The sequence below is a fragment of the Artibeus jamaicensis genome, unplaced genomic scaffold (assembly GCF_021234435.1).
Source record: "Artibeus jamaicensis isolate MK-2021 breed Jamaican fruit bat unplaced genomic scaffold, CSHL_Jam_final contig_233, whole genome shotgun sequence".
Taxonomy (NCBI): domain Eukaryota; kingdom Metazoa; phylum Chordata; class Mammalia; order Chiroptera; family Phyllostomidae; genus Artibeus; species Artibeus jamaicensis.
The window spans coordinates 16,465,818-16,481,803 of NW_026521486.1; the positions used below are offsets into that span (position 1 = coordinate 16,465,818).

Genomic DNA, 15,986 nt, shown 5'->3' on the forward strand with positions numbered 1-15,986 from the left:
ATCTAACAGTACTTCTTATGTATTGTTTGTTAACTGTGGGTCATAGGCTGCCTTGTGGAATTAGTGTAGTAGGTTGTGATCACCACTTGAAAAAAATGCAGTAGAGTAGAAAATGTCAGATTGTATTAAACTATTGCTTTGTGAATTTTTTTCAATTATATGTGTGTATTAGATTGTAACTTTAGTAATGAATTTCTTGAATGTAGCTCATATAAAAAATTTTGAAAATAAGTAATTTGCTTTTGAGGCATAGAGTAGGGCAAGAAGGCAGCTAGCCCTAAGAGGAGGGTGCCAGATTAAAGGAAGTATAGATTGGGTAAAAAAGGGGGTGTTGGGTAAGGGAGAAACAATGGGTTTCTTTAGAAAAGCTTTCTGTTTCTTAGTTTTGGTTGGAGATATATTTAGGTTGCATGATGAAGCCCACAGACTGTGAAAGGATGTAATTAGTTCAGATTAATAACTTAATGTTCCTAGCCAAAGTACTTGGCAGTCTATCACATTTTGGGAAGCCTCTCCAAGAACATCCTCTCTTGTAAGACTTGAACATGTGGCCATAAGGTACTTTTTTCTTTGAGAAATACTGTTTTGAATAAAATCAAGCAGAAGCTGTTAAATTTGCTTACACAAAGGTATGCTTCTTATAATATGTCTTCATATACAATGAGAAGTTAATCCTTGTAAGGGCACACATTTTGAGATAACTAGCTAGTGCTTTCAATTACTTTTTCATTTCAAGGGTGTTTTGAGTTTGGTCCAGTTGGGGAGAATGGAACACGATGGGGAACTATCTTTATGGTACCTTTAAGTTCTGAAATGTTGGATCTGTTTTTTTCTCTTAAATGCACTCTTTTATTGTTTGTCATCCAGATCCTGTGGTAGTTGTTTTAGTTTCAGCTCTTGCAGGAAAGAATCTGATTGAACAACGTAGAAACCTTGTCAGCCTCTAGATCAATCAACTGTAACCAAGGAAGTCTGTTATATCTTAGATTTGTGCCTTTCCCGTATGTCCATAGCCTTTCTCCAAGAGTTGGAATCACTGATAGCTAGCTGGGTAGCCACCCTAACAAGTGTTTGTTTACTAATAACAAGTTAATTTAATTTAGTTACTATTAAAAGTCAAATTATGGTATTGAAATAATTTCTGGATGGTTAAAATTCTTTTTCTTTAAGGCATTGGTTCTTAGCCTTTTTGGTGTTTAAAAACCCCTTTTGAAAATATAACAGAATACCCTGAGCCCCCCTTGACAGCTATCCACAAACTTCAGATTGAGTGCCTACTTTTAAGTTTTTTAATTAAATAATTTAACATGCATTATTAAGTTCTCTTAAAATCTGGTTGTTCATACTATAGCATGAAATATAGAATAGAATAGGAATGATTATTTCTAATTACAACTATTATCTTAGAAAACATTATCAAGTAGCAGAGCCAGTTCTTAAGTTTAGAAAAGTAGTAGGTGTTGATGTGAATCTCTAATATCATACACAACAGTAGGAACTATAAACAGTCTCAGGACAAGGTGGATTAAGAAATTCATTATATGAATGCAAAAAGGTAAGTGTGGAAGAAGGTCAGAAAAGGGTTTTTATAAACTATGTTCTAAGATTCTTTTGAGCTCTATTCTATGATTTTACCCTCAAATATTATTTTTAACCTGGAGATGGTTCACTTCACAAATCTTTTTCAGGTTTCTTTAGCAAATAACAAAACTGTATGAATTTTGTTTTTATGATGTAGCCGTAAGATGAATCTAATGAAAGCTGAAATAAACCATGACAAAAATTTATAGTAACATCAGGTACAAAATTTGTACCATTGATTTATGGTTTACTGCCTACTTAATGTTTAATCAGGTCAAAATTTTTTTTTTTTTTTAGAAAATTGTGATCACTGGTTATATAATGTCTCTATTATTCATATTCCTACTTGACCTTTATCTTCATTTTAGTAAGAGCTAACACTGAGTTTTCCTGTGTGATAGGGACAGTTCCTAGCATTTTAAGTGTTGCAACTCAGTTAATGCTCAAAATAACCCCACGAGGCAGGTATAATTACTAGTCCTATTTTACAGAGGAAACTGAGGCATAGAAAGGTTAAGTAGTTAGTGGTATTTTCCTTCTTGCAAAGCTGGGATTCTTGACTTTTCTTGACATAATGCATTTACGCTGTGTTCCCTTAAGTGTATTATAAACCTTGATTACATGGACTTACTTTGTTGGCCTTAAATGTTTTTTTAGCACAGTCCTTTGCACATAATTTAGGCTCTACTAATTATGTATTAATTGAAAATTGTGTAATATAAATCAAACCCATTCTTTCTATTTGCCTGGAAATTTTAGTTAGCTACTGGTAGTGTTAATATAGTAAATATATTTTCATGTATAATGTGTAATTAGTGAATTTATTATATATTTTATTTATATAATGAAATATATTTTTATGTATTATGTGTAATTAATGAATTTATCCAAAATGGATAAATTCCAATTTATCCATTTTGGATAAAATGGGAGCCTGTTTTTATGTTTTTTAATTGTTTATTATTAAAAATATGGGAAAGTTAACCAATAAAATATATACATTCACAGTGAAATTTATATGATACAAGTGTTAGAATAAAGGTCCTATTTATTCTAAAACCTCTTTGCATGCCACAAGGCAGCAGTCCCCAACCTTTTTGGCACCAGGGACTGGTTTTGTAGAAGACAGTTTTTCCATGCACTGAGGCAGAGGAGATGGTTTCTGGATGATTCAAGCACAGTACATTCAGCTCACCTTCTGCCGTGCTGCCTGGTTCCTGACAGGCCCAAACTGTACTGGGGATCCCTACCATAATGTACATAGCAATGAAACATTAGTGTATGTTCTGGATTTTAAAAATATCTGTAAGAGTTGTGCCATTTTTATCTTTGTTATGTGGTATGACTTTCTTCTGTACAGTTGTTACAACTTGGCATATTCAGGTCAATCAGCTTTGTCTTTACCTTTGTTTTGAGTCTTTGTTAAATACCATCTGCTTTGGCTTTACATAGATTTCATGCTTCTGTTCTTCTCCCTACCATCTCCACCAAATAAAATAATTATTCAGTGTTTAATTTATTGACCTAGATTTCTAACAAACGTAAGCTTTAAAATGTTTCTATGATTTTTTACAGCTTTAAATGGTTTTTTAATGAGTTGAAATGGTTTAGATCAGATATAGTCTCTTTAGGATCAGGGCTAGTGTTATAACACTTCTCAATTATAATATTTAGAAGAGTAATACAATTATCTGGAGACTTGAAATGGCAATTTAGTCTAAAGAGCCTGTAGCAACACTTGGAAAAAGCATAGGTAGACACAGCTTTCTTTCGTGCCTTAATGCTCTCTTATGAATATTTGTCCCTTTGTTTGCCTAGTATACAGTTAATGAAAGTCTGCTTTTCCATATCAATTAAATTATAACAAATGTGGCTTAAGAGCCATTATACTGTTTCTGATGTTAGAAGCATAATCATATTAATAAATGATTGGGAAATATTTGTGCAGAACTGAGATACATGTAAATTAAAGTCTAACATGAATAATAGAAGATAAATAGACTTCTGGCCAAGATGGAGGCGCCGGTTGAAACACTGTGCCTCCTTGCACAACCAAGTTTAAAGACAACAAAGATTTAGTAACAAAAACACAACCAAAACAGACAGAAAATTGAACTGTACTGAAGTCCAACAATAACGAACCATTCAGCCAGACTGGTAAGAGGGGCGGAGTCAGTGGCTGGTGGAGCGGGGTCCCGCAGGAAAAAGTGGCCCGACCGGCCCAGGCACAGGGGCGGTGGTTGGCAGATCCCAGGCATGGGATGGCAATGGGCAGACCCAGTGACGGTGCAAGGAGGCTGGCTAACCATAGTCACACATTCACACGCAGATAAACTAGGCAAAGGAGGGAGCAGTGAGACAGACCATTTCAAACCAGGGCCCCAGCACTGGGAATTAAAACCTAAAAGCACCAACTGGAAAAACTTTTAGGGGTCGAGGTGCTGGGAGAGGCTCCCAACCTCACAGAGAGTTTGTTGGAGAGACCCACAGGGTCCTGGAGGGTGCACAAGGCCACACACCCAGGAACCAGCACCAGGGGGGCCCGGTTTGCTTTCAGGAAGCAGCAGAGGTGACCAAAATCCAGAGAGAGCAGAACAAATGCCATTGCTCCTCTCTGACCCCGCCCCCACATACAGTGTCACAACCCAGCAACTGGGTTGCCCTGCCCTGGTAAACACCTAAGGCTCCGCCCCTCATACATAACAGGTACAAATAGACCAAAACATTATGTCTCAAGAAGAAGAACAGCTCAAAGGCTCAGAGCCAATACTTCTAAGCGACCAAGAGATAGCCAACCTATCAGATGCACAGTTCAAAAGACTGGTGATCAGGATGCTCACAGAACTGGTTGATTTTAGTCACAAATTAGAGGAACAAATGAAGGCTAAACTAATTGAAATGAAGGAAAATGCACAGGGAACCAATAGTGATGGAAAGGAAACTGGGACTCAAATCAATGGAGTGGACCAGAAGGAAGAGAAAAACATCCAATCAGAAAAGAATGAAGGAACAAGAATTCAAAAAAATGAGGAGAGACTTAGGAACCTCCAGGACACCTTTAAACATTCCAATATCCGAATTATAGGGGTACCAGAAGGGGAAGAGGAACAGTCACTAGTGGAAAACTTATTTGAACAAATAATAAAGGAGAAATTCCTCAATCTGGCAAAGGCAATAGACTTCCAGGAAATCCAGGAAGCTCAGAGAGTCCCAAAGAAGTTGGACCCAGGAAGGAACACACCAAGGCACATCATAATTATATTAGCCAAGATTAAAATGAAGGAGAGAATCCTAGAAGCATTAAGAGATAGGGGGACAGTCACCTACAAAGGAGTTCCCATCAGACTGTCAGAGGATTTCTCAAAAGAGACCTTACAGGCAAGAAGGGGCTGGAAAGAAGTATTCCAAGTCATGAAATCCAAAGACCTACATGCAAGATTGCTGTATCCAGCAAAGCTTTCCTTCAGAATGGAAGGACAGATAAAGTACTTCTCAGATAAGGTCAAATTCAAGGAGTTCATCACCACCAAGCCCTTATTATATGAAATGTTAAAGGGACTTAGTCTAAGAAAAAGAAGATAAAAAGATGAACAGTGAAAGGACAGCAAACTCACAGTTATTAAGAACCACACCTAAAACAAAAGCAAACTAAAAGGACAGCTAGATCAGGAGGAGAACCATAGAAATGAAGATCTCATGGAGGGTTAGCAACAGGGGGTAGGAGGAGGAGAAGGGGGGAGAAGGTACAGAGAATAAGTAGCATAGAGTTAGGTAGAAAATAGGGGGGAGGGCAAGAATAGTATGGGAAATATAGAATCTAAAGAACTGTGACACATGGACATAAACTAAAGAGGGGAATGGTGGGGGAGGGGGTGTGCAGGGTGGAGGGGAATGAAGGGGGGAAATGGGACAGCTATAATGGCATAATCAATAAAATATATTAAAAAATAAAAATAAATTTAAAAAAGATAAATAATTTGATATATTCACTGCATACCAAATATAAGGAACCAGCTGTGGATGCAACAGCTACCAATAGTATTTTTAGCTTCCTATTTAAAATGTTTTACTTTTTAAAAAAATATAAAAGATGAACAATATTAATATAAGATAGTTTCAAGATTAGCTTCATAGCTCAGCTATTTAAAAATCCTGTTTGGATATGCATGACCTTTTGATATGGTTCCAGTTAAAAACTATAATTAGTGTGTTCATAATTTAATCTAAATAGAGGGAAGGAAAGTTTTTTAAAATTTTATTTAGTTATTTTTCAAGTATAGTTTTTTGTCTATTTCTACCATCCCAGCCCCCCCCCCCCCCGTCCTCCTCCCTATGTCCTTCATACTTGTTCCTCCAAATCCCTCCCCCTTTTCCCCCTTAAATTCCCTTCCCTCTCCCCTCTGGTCACTGTCCCCTTGTTCTCTATTTCAGTGTCTTGGTTTTTATTCTGCTTGCTTGTTTGTTTTGTTCTTTAGCTTCCTGTCAAAGGTGAGATCATATGGTATTTGTCTTTCAACCCCTGGCCTATTTCACTCAGCATAATGCTTTCCAGTTCCGTCCATGTTATTGCAAAGGGTAGTAGCTCCTTCTTTCTCTCTGCTGCATAGAATTCCATTGTGTATATGTACCACAATTTTTTGATTTATTCATTTACTGATGGGCTCCTAGGTTGCTTCCATCTCTTGGCTATTGTAAATTGTGCTGCTATGAACATTGTGGTGCATAGTTTCTTTGATATTGATGTTTTAGGATTCTTAGGATATAATCCTAGCAGTGGAATTGCTGGGTCAAAAGGCAGGTCAATTTTTATTTTTCTGAGAAAATTCCATACTGTTTTCCATAATGGTTGTACCAGTCCGCAGTCCCACCAACAGTGAACTAAGGACCCCTTTTCCCCACACCCTCTCCAACATTTGTTGTTGGTTGCTTTGTTTATGATAGCCATCCTGACCGGTGTAAAGTGGTATCTCATTGTGGTTTTAATTTGCATCTCTCTGATAGCTAATGATATTGAGCATCTCTTCATGTGTCCCTGGATATTCTGTATGTCCTCCTTGGGGAAGTGTCTGTTCAAGTCCTTTTCCCATTTTTTAATTGGGTTAGATGTCTTCTTAAAGTGGGGTCGTGTAAGTTCTTTATATATTTTGGAGATTAAACCTTTGTCTGAGGTATCATTGGCAAATATGTTTTCCCATACAGTTGGTTGTCTTTTTAATTTAATACTGTTTCTTTAGCCAGGCAGAAGCTTTTTATTTTGATGAGATCCCATTCATTTATTCTTTCCTTTATATTCCTTGCTCTGGGGGACATATCAGTAAAAATGTTGCTGTGTGAAATATCTGAGATTTTCTTGCTGATGTTTTCCTCTAGGACTTTAATGGTGTCACGGCTTATATTTAAGTCTTTTATCCACCTTGAATTTATTTTGGCGTATGGTGTAAGTTGGTGGTCAAGTTTCATTTTTTTGCATGTAGCTGTCCAGTTCTCCCAACACCATTTGTTGAAGAGGCTATCTTTACTCCATTTTATGTTACTGCCCCCTTTGTTGAATATTAATTGACTGTAGAGAGTTGGGTTGATTTCTGGGCTCTCTGTTCTGTTCCATTGGTTTATGTGCCTGTGTTTATGCCAGTACCAGGCTGTTTTGATTACAGTGGCCTTGTAATACAGTTTGATATCAGGTATTGTGATCCCTCCTACTTTGTTCTTCTGTCTCAAAAGTGCAGCTGCTATTCGGGGTTGTTTATGGTTCCATATAAATTTTTGAAGTGTTTGTTTTATGTCTGTGAAATATGCCATTGGTACTTTAATAGGTATTGCATGGAATCTGTGTATTGCTTTGGGTAAAGGAAAGTTTTTTGAGAACTCAGTTGAACATCTGTTTTGTACCAGATACTTTATGTATTACATTTAATCTTCACTAAGATATTTGTGGTTGGTATTATTTTCCCCATTTTATAGATGAGTAAATTGAGCTAGAGAGTTTTCACAATAAGTGGCTAAACTGGAATTCAGACCTGTTTGACTTTAAAGCCCATGCTCTTTGTACATGTTATCCCTTTGTTATGAACTAATTTGAAGATAGGATTTCTTGTGAATAACATATCTTAATCTTTCTATCTTTCACTTTTCACACTTGTAAAATTTGTCTTTTTGGGTTTCTGTTGAACTTTTTATAAAAGTGATAAATGCTTGTATACATTTAAACATGCAGAAAAGTATGAAGATGAGTAAGTCTAAAATTTCACCAACCATAGGTACCCTTGATATTTGAGTTTTTATAGTACATTTTTAAAGATTGTTTATTTATTTTTAGACAGAGGGGAAGGGAGAAAGAGAGGGAGAGGAACATCAATGTGTGGTTGCCTCCCATATACCCCCAACTGGGGACCTGGCCTGCAACCCAGGTTTGTGCCCTGACTGTGAATCGAATTGGCAACACTCTGTTTTGCCGACCTGCGCTCAATCCACTGAGCCACACCAGCCAGGGCTATAATGCATTTTTTAAACAGATTTTATTTATTTATCTTTAGAGGGGAAGGGAAGGAGAGAGGGAGAGAAATATCAGTGTATGGTTGCCTCTGGTGCATCCCCTGCTGGGAACTGGCCTGCAACCCAGGCATGTGCCCTGACTGGGAATTGAACCTCGGTCCTTTGGTTTGCAGACCTGTGCTCAAACCATGAGCTACATCAGCCAGGGCTATAATGCATTTTTAATATAATTGAAGTCACAGGGTATAACTTTAAATCTTGAATTTTTACCAGACATTATAATGTAAACATTTCTTTGACAAAATATATTACGTAATATGTATATAGTATAATGTATCAGAATTAAAGGGCCTACTCCCTTTTAGACATTTTTAGCTACTCCCTTTAGCTTTTATTTTTTCCCTTTAAAATAATTGAGGTGAACATTCTTGTACATACTAATCAAGATGTTGCCTGATTTCTCCACTAACCACCTTTCTCCACATGCACATTTACACATCCACACAGTCCATCCTGCCCAACACTAAAGATACAGTGGCAAATGTGTCCATGAGCTAACTCAGATTAGTCTTTGTCCTTCTGTCTGTCCTTCCTTCCTTCCTGTTTTTTTCCCATTAGTATGCTTATAGTTTTTTGAAGTACAATTAGGGTTAGTTGTTTAAGTTTGCTTTTAGTTTTAGGTGTTTCCCCTCTTCTCATTCTTTCTCATTTTATTTTATTTTTTATATATGTAGAGTGCTAACATGCTTTCCAAAGTCAAAACTATTCAAAGCCAACCCTTCCTCCTGTATACTTTTTCTGCTCTCTCCTAATCAAGGATTGTCAGTCCTCCTGCTACCATTAATACTAGGTTTTTTGTTGTTGTTTGTTTGTTTCTGCATCATTGTCACCAGCACACAAGCCTCACCATTAAACAAAATAGTCCCTGTCTGGTGTGGCTAACCGCATTGAGTGCTGGCCTGTGAACCAGAGCTTGATTGATTACATATGGAAGTATTCAAACGTATGACAGAAACACCGTAACTTTCTATGAGAGAACTACAGACAAGAGAGATAAAAACAAAAATAGTAAAGCCATGTTGAAAAACATGAATTAAAGTAGAGCCTGTCACTGTGGTTTAGGTTTCTTAGTGCAGCTACATTTTTAGTGTTCAGTATATCTGCAAGAATGACTCTACCATAACCGACACTTGAATAAATGTCACTATGTATTCTCTTTCAGATTTACCAAAAATTTATCTCCTGACAAGATAAATCTAAGTACCCTTAAAGGAGAAGGTGAACTGAAGAATTTGGAGTTGGATGAAGAGGTGCTCCAGAATATGTTAGATTTGCCAACATGGCTTGCTATCAACAAAGTTTTTTGTAATAAAGCATCTATTAGGGTGAGACTGATATCTATGAAAAGCATTTTCTGTTTTTACTTTTTAATTTTGTGTTAGGTAATTCTGTAAAAAGTATTTTTATTAATATAGTTTAAAAAGACACATACCTTTGTCTAAATAATTACATGAATATATGCTTTATAAATTTAGTCATATACTAATATATTAGTTATTAATTTATAGATTTTAATGCTCACTTAAAATTTAATGTTATTAACATTTAACTACATTTATTTATAGTTTCTTAATAAAGTAATTGGTTAAATTTGGCACATTGAAACTTTTTAATAAGATTTGCTGTCAAATGCAGCATCTTAAATTTGTGTTTATCTTAAATGAAGACATTTAAAAATTATTATTATTACTACTTATTAAAACTTATTTCTACTTGCTTTGACACTAATCATGGCACTTCTTGCTCTTAAAGACTTGGTTTGGCCTTGGCTAGGTGACTCATTTGGGTAGAGTGTCATCTGTGTACACCAAGGTTGTAGGTTCAGTCCTTGGTCAGGGCACATATAAGGACCAACTAATGAATGCATAAATAAATGAAACAACAAAAACCGATGTTTCTTTCTCTCTAGAGATCAATAAAATCATACATTTAAAAACAGTCTGACTTAGTTTGAAAGTCTGCTTAGTAGAAATAGTGAATACTAATTTGTCTCATAAAGTTAAAATTGGGCACCAAAAGAAAAGATAGTGGAAAAAAGATAGTCTCTTTCAATTTTTTGTTCTATCCTTCATAAACCTAAGTATCTATAAGGATGTGATATTTTAGTGCAGGTTATGTTTGAATATTATTTACTTGATATTGCCTACATTTTATAACAGTGGTCTCATTTTTGTACTTACGTTGAATATTTGTAAAAAGATTGGTCAGAATTTCAGAATAAAAAAATTTGTTAAAATGAACAAAGTACTAATTGTGCTTTGCTGGGAAGTCTTAGCTAAAATTCTGAAATTAAAATGTGTTTTAAGGACTGGAAAGACAAGATATTTAAGGCAACCTGAAATTTTTACTTAAAAAGATGACTAAGAAAATAGGACTAGTCATTTATGTAATACAGGTACAATTAATTTTAAGAGTATGCATGAATTGCTTATGTAATATTTTGCAACTTAAGAAATAAGTCATCTGATACAATTTGATATGTTTTTCACTATAGTAAAAAAGAAACTGTGTTGGTTACTTTTTTACATTTTTTAATGATTTGTTTTAAAGCAAAAATTTTTTTGTTTTTAGATCCCATGGACAAAACTGAAAACACATCCCATCTGTTTGGTGAGTACTGAATTGCCTCAGAAATAAACATTTATATAAGCATATAATCTAACTACTCCTTTAATATTAACACATCCTGGGATTAGAAACTGCGCTTCTATAAAATCTCAGCAGTATATGGCTACTTCTTAGAGTTGTTCTCTCATACCCCTATACTACAACTTTTCTACCAGATAGTGCCTTGAGAAGGACTAAGCACATTGTTTTCCATTTTGATACTCGTCTTTTTAGGCCTTTAGAGAGACATTTAAAATGGCTCTGCTCATTTACTGTTTACTTTGCTGGTAAAGAAATGAAAGATAATATGGTCTTAAATAATATACATAAAATAAAAATAAAATATCTAATTGTTTGCTTTTTAAATGTATTTTTATTAGTCCCTAGATAAAGTAATAATGGAAATGAGTACATGTGAAGAACCACGAAATCCTAATGGCCCATCACCAATTGCAACTGCTTCAGGACAGAGGTAAGCTGTTTCCATTAATCTGTATGACTGGCAAAGGGAAATTTTTCCTATGGTCATCTCTAATATCTGCAGTAATGTAACATAAAACCTCTCCCATCAAACATTGTAGAGTTTTAGTATGTATGTTACAAAAGTAGCAGAATTGATTTTTAGCCTCTTTTATTTATCTTGCTTTTCTCAATATTTAAATAGTAATTATCAACCAAAGGCAGAGCAGAAACAGAAAATGAAAGTAGAAGAGCTTAGGTATACTATAAATCAGATGCATATAATTTATTCTACACATTGGTAAAGAGTTAAATTGATGCCTAAAAAATTATAGACCTTTTAGATTAGTCTAAAAACTATTAAATAAAAATGCTTCCAAATTTGATTTTGATAGCCAAGTCAGGTGCTAATTACAGTAGAAACATGACCCATTTTGCAAAGTTTTCTGGGAACGTTAGAATAGTTGTTGAAAAATAGATCTTTAAGAAATACTGTTTATTCTGCATTCAGTGTGTTTGGATCTGGTGTTATACATTATTTCCTTAAGGCAGGATTTTGCACCATTTTAGTTTGTGCAGTTATTCATGTTAAATGTTCACATAGGTTTAATGAGATTGGTACCTCCTCCAGTTGTACAACTGGGCCACTGTGAATATTTATAGTATTCTAGGTACAGAGTAAAACCAGTGAAAATACTCCTCCTGAGGATGAAGATGCACATATACACATACACACACTTACACCATCCTCTCTCACCAAGGTTGAACCACCTTTACATCAGCATATTCTATCAGATTTATAATTTATATTTGCATTACAGATAATAGTGACTGGGAAAAGAGCTTCCACATGAACTTCTTTGTAGTTTTTGCATTGTCCAGCAATTTATGATTTTAATGTATATTTTCAGGTTTGATAGAGTAGATTAGAGCAGTTGGTCTTTAAATTAGCTAGAGTCAGAAAAAATTAGAAAGTAGAGTTGTTTATAAGATTATTGAAAGCAACAAAGATCAGGAAAATTGCTATTAATGAAAGACTTACTTTAATTAGATGAGGCAGAAATTAGATATTTTGTCACTGTGTGCTAAATGTGGTTGATAGTGTTCTTCCTAATTTACATTTTTATAGTATCGATTAGCTTTATATTCTGGCTTTGTAATTATATGATGGCAATTCTTGTACTTTGATGCATGGCAGTATGGTTAATCTGTTTCCACATTTTTCATACTTGCTTGATTATAACAATCACTTAGGGTGTTTACTAATTCTGCAGAGTCTTTTAAGCTGTTTTTTTTTTTAAATTACAATTCATTAGGTTTATAATGGTTGTCAAGAAGATGAATATGGGCCCTTGCCAGGTAGCTCAGTTGGTTAGAGCATTTGTCCTGATATACCAGGGTTGTAGGTTTGAGCCCTGGTTAGAGCACATACAAGAATCAATCAATGAATTCATAAAGAAGTGGAACAACAAAACAACAAATCAATGTTGTTTTCTCTCTTTCTAAAGGAAAGGAATATGAATATGTAATTTTCCAATTCTTTAGAGTCATGCAACTTAGGAAACATTGATCTATTTGAGTTTGTTTTTAGCTAAAATATTAAAATAGAGGGATGCTAGTAATTAATAGGCTTAGAAGAAACTTACTTGTAAACAGGAATTTTACCTTTAAGTTATAATGGATGACATAACTAGAAACATGTGGACTCAGTCATTGATACTGGCATCACCCTGCTGATGGTAAGTCCTGGAAAACAATTGTAACACTTTTTAATGTGCATACACATAGGGATGGATATTCTAAAGGGTATTCCTGTAAAATTATTTCAGAAATATTCTTTCCACTCCAGGAATATTTCTACCTAAGTGACTGATAATTGTCCTTAGAATCAAAGCACCTCCTCTTTAGGATGCTGATGAGTTCTTACTCTTTGATTCTCTAAACCCAAGGTAGATGGTCACCTCTTTTCATAACAAAACTACATCAGGCAAGCCAAGAACTGTATAAGTTACTACGTATATACTGTTTCACTTAAGAATCACAACCACCTTTAAAATAGGTATTATTTTCATTTTACAAATGAGGAAACAGGCTCACAGACTTTCAATAGTGTTAGTATACTACTAATAATACTATAAATAATAGTTATATTTTTATGAAGTATCAGAAGAGATGGACCGTTTGGTTAATATGCATTACCTCATGTAACCTACAGATAACCTACAAAGTATTACCTGATTTAAAAGATAAGCCAGGCCCTAGATGGGTAGTTCAGTTGTTTGGAATATTGTTCTGATATACCAAGGTTGCAGGTTTCATCCCCATTCAAGGTACATGTTAGGAGCAGCCAACAAGTGCATGGGTAGTGGAACAGCAGACTGATGTTTCTCTCTTTCTCTCCCCCTTGTCTTTCTTTCTTTCAAGTCAGTAAATGAAAAATTTTCAAAATACATTATAAAAAGTTATATGAAGCTTAAAAAGATTAAGTGATTTACTTATTTAATAAGGTATTAAATAAAAAAACACAGCCGCAGATATACTGGAGGCATATACATGATCCATATGATGATGGGTTCATTTTTATTCATGTTGGCTTTGAAATGTGTGAGAGCAAGCCTGGTGGAGGCATGTGGTAGACATTTGAACTTTACAGTCTGAAATGAGAGAGGTTTGGATGGAGACATAGATTTAGGAATAATGGTCATATTGATGATGATTGAAGTAATGTGCCAGTTGGGCAAACTTTCTCCACCCCTTCTGCCAAAATATATTGATAGTCTATATTCCAGTTACACTGCACTATTCATCATTCTTGAAATATAACCTCTGCTTTCCTACTTATATCTATGACTTTACTCATGCTTTTTCCTATTCCGAGATTTCCCTTCCTTCCCATCTCTCTCTGTGGAAAGTTCATTTTTTTTTCTAGATATATTTCCCCCTAGTTATGAGCAATTTCTTCCTCTACTAAGTATGCTGATGATTTCTTTAAAAAACACCTAATTACAGATAGCCTCATGTTTTAGTTACTAGGGTCTCTTTTTTCTTCCCCAAGTAACTTGTGTGCCCTATAATGCCATAGCTCTATTTTGACTTTCCTTATGTTGTAGTGTTGTTCACATAGTAGATGCACAATAAATACTTGTTAAATAGAATTAGAAAATGTGAACTTTTTCTTACCTTATTCCTGAATTACAAGATTATATTCCAACTGGACTCTGTATTCTTTGTGTCAAGAATTTAGCTCTCTTATTTATGTTATAGATGCCAATTGTCCAGACTAATGCTTTCTGAGAAACTAATTATAAAAATTTAATTTGTGGAATGACCTCCAGTTTTAAAAATTGTTCATCATTTTGAGATGAGCACTTTTATAACTTACATGTAATCAGGTTATGCTATTAACAGAAATTGTTTTTAAAAACAAAATTAATAATAATATGATAGTTTGTATACTCGTGTGAGAATATTAATGTGTAATTTTTCTTTAAATGATATTTTTGGGGCTTTAGCACATTATATTTTGTTTGCTGTACTTTTCCAGTGAATACGGTTTTGCTGAAAAAGTAGTTGAGGGAATTACTGTTTCTGTAAATTCTATTGCCATCCGCATTGGAGCAAAAGCCTTCAATGCATCCTTTGAGCTTTCCCAGTTACGGATCTACAGTGTAAATGCAAACTGGGAGCACGGAGATTTAAGGTTCACTCGTATTCAAGATCCACAGAGAGGAGAGGTAAAGATTTTTTTCTTTGTTTGAAAACTATTTTAGTCACTGATAAATAAAAGATATTTAAACTAATTACTTCTATGGTTACCTAGATTCGCATACTACTAGATTTACTCTTGCCTTTTAACTGTATTTTTCTCTGTTTTACTCTTAATCATTATCAAATGTATGTATATAATGTTTTTATCATGATAAATCTTTTAACTTATAGAGTTAATAAGTCCTAGTTTAACTTTACAGCTACTCAGAATTAAATTTTACATTTATAAAACTAAAATATGTCTTTTAAACTCTTGGTCACATGCTTCAGATACTCTGTACTTTATATTAAAATTAAATTACTTAGAATAAAAGCATTAACAGCTTTACAGATGATGAATATAATTATGAGAATGTGTTACTGAATTTGTTGGAAGTAGACAATATTTTAAAAAATAGTTACTGACTTTATCTAGAATGTCATGAAAATTAGTGAAAAGGTACATTTCTTTTTTTTTTTAATCTACATTTTTCTTGTGCAAGTGAAGCTAATCTCTGTGTTCTCTTTAGGTTTTGACATTTAAAGAAATAAATTGGCAGATGATTCGAATAGAGGCAGATGCTACCCAAAGTTCACAACTTGAAATTATGTGTGCTCCTGTTCGATTAATAACCAACCAATCAAAAATCAGAGTCACACTTAAAAGAAGAGTAAGTTAGCAGGGTTTTCTTTTTGATTCATGTGATAACTGTTGCAACTGACAGGAAATTCAAAATAATTTTTAGGCAAAACATTGGCGTATTAAGACAATGCAAAAACAAAAGTAAATGTAGTAGCTTAAGCAATATTTGAAGAAACCTACTGTAATATTAAACTTTTCAGTTCTCTAGATTTAGTACTCAGATGTTTATTTTTTATGATTCAGTAGATTTCTCAGTTGTCAGATATCTGTTGAATATTACAGTTTTAACAATTTTATTTCTACTGTTGAATCACTTAGGACTCGGTAAACTTTAGTAACCAAAACTACTAGCTTTAGAAGGTTATTAAGGTATGACTGGTAATTAAGATAAATAAAG

The 15,986-nt window shown here is 34.3% G+C and overlaps 1 protein-coding gene across 3 annotated transcripts in view; it reads left to right on the top strand.

The window, feature by feature from the left end:
• The window catches only part of BLTP3B (bridge-like lipid transfer protein family member 3B), a 76,030-nt gene that overhangs the window by 17,228 nt on the left and 42,816 nt on the right, over positions 1 to 15,986 (top strand). For all 3 annotated transcript variants that reach the window (XM_053661602.1, XM_037160170.2, XM_037160171.2), the window contains 5 exons: positions 9,296 to 9,458; positions 10,705 to 10,743; positions 11,121 to 11,212; positions 14,744 to 14,933; positions 15,477 to 15,617. In XM_053661602.1, the coding sequence (XP_053517577.1) occupies positions 9,396 to 9,458; positions 10,705 to 10,743; positions 11,121 to 11,212; positions 14,744 to 14,933; positions 15,477 to 15,617 (525 nt within the window). In that variant the 5' untranslated portion in view covers positions 9,296 to 9,395. The remainder of the gene's footprint in view (positions 1 to 9,295; positions 9,459 to 10,704; positions 10,744 to 11,120; positions 11,213 to 14,743; positions 14,934 to 15,476; positions 15,618 to 15,986) is intronic.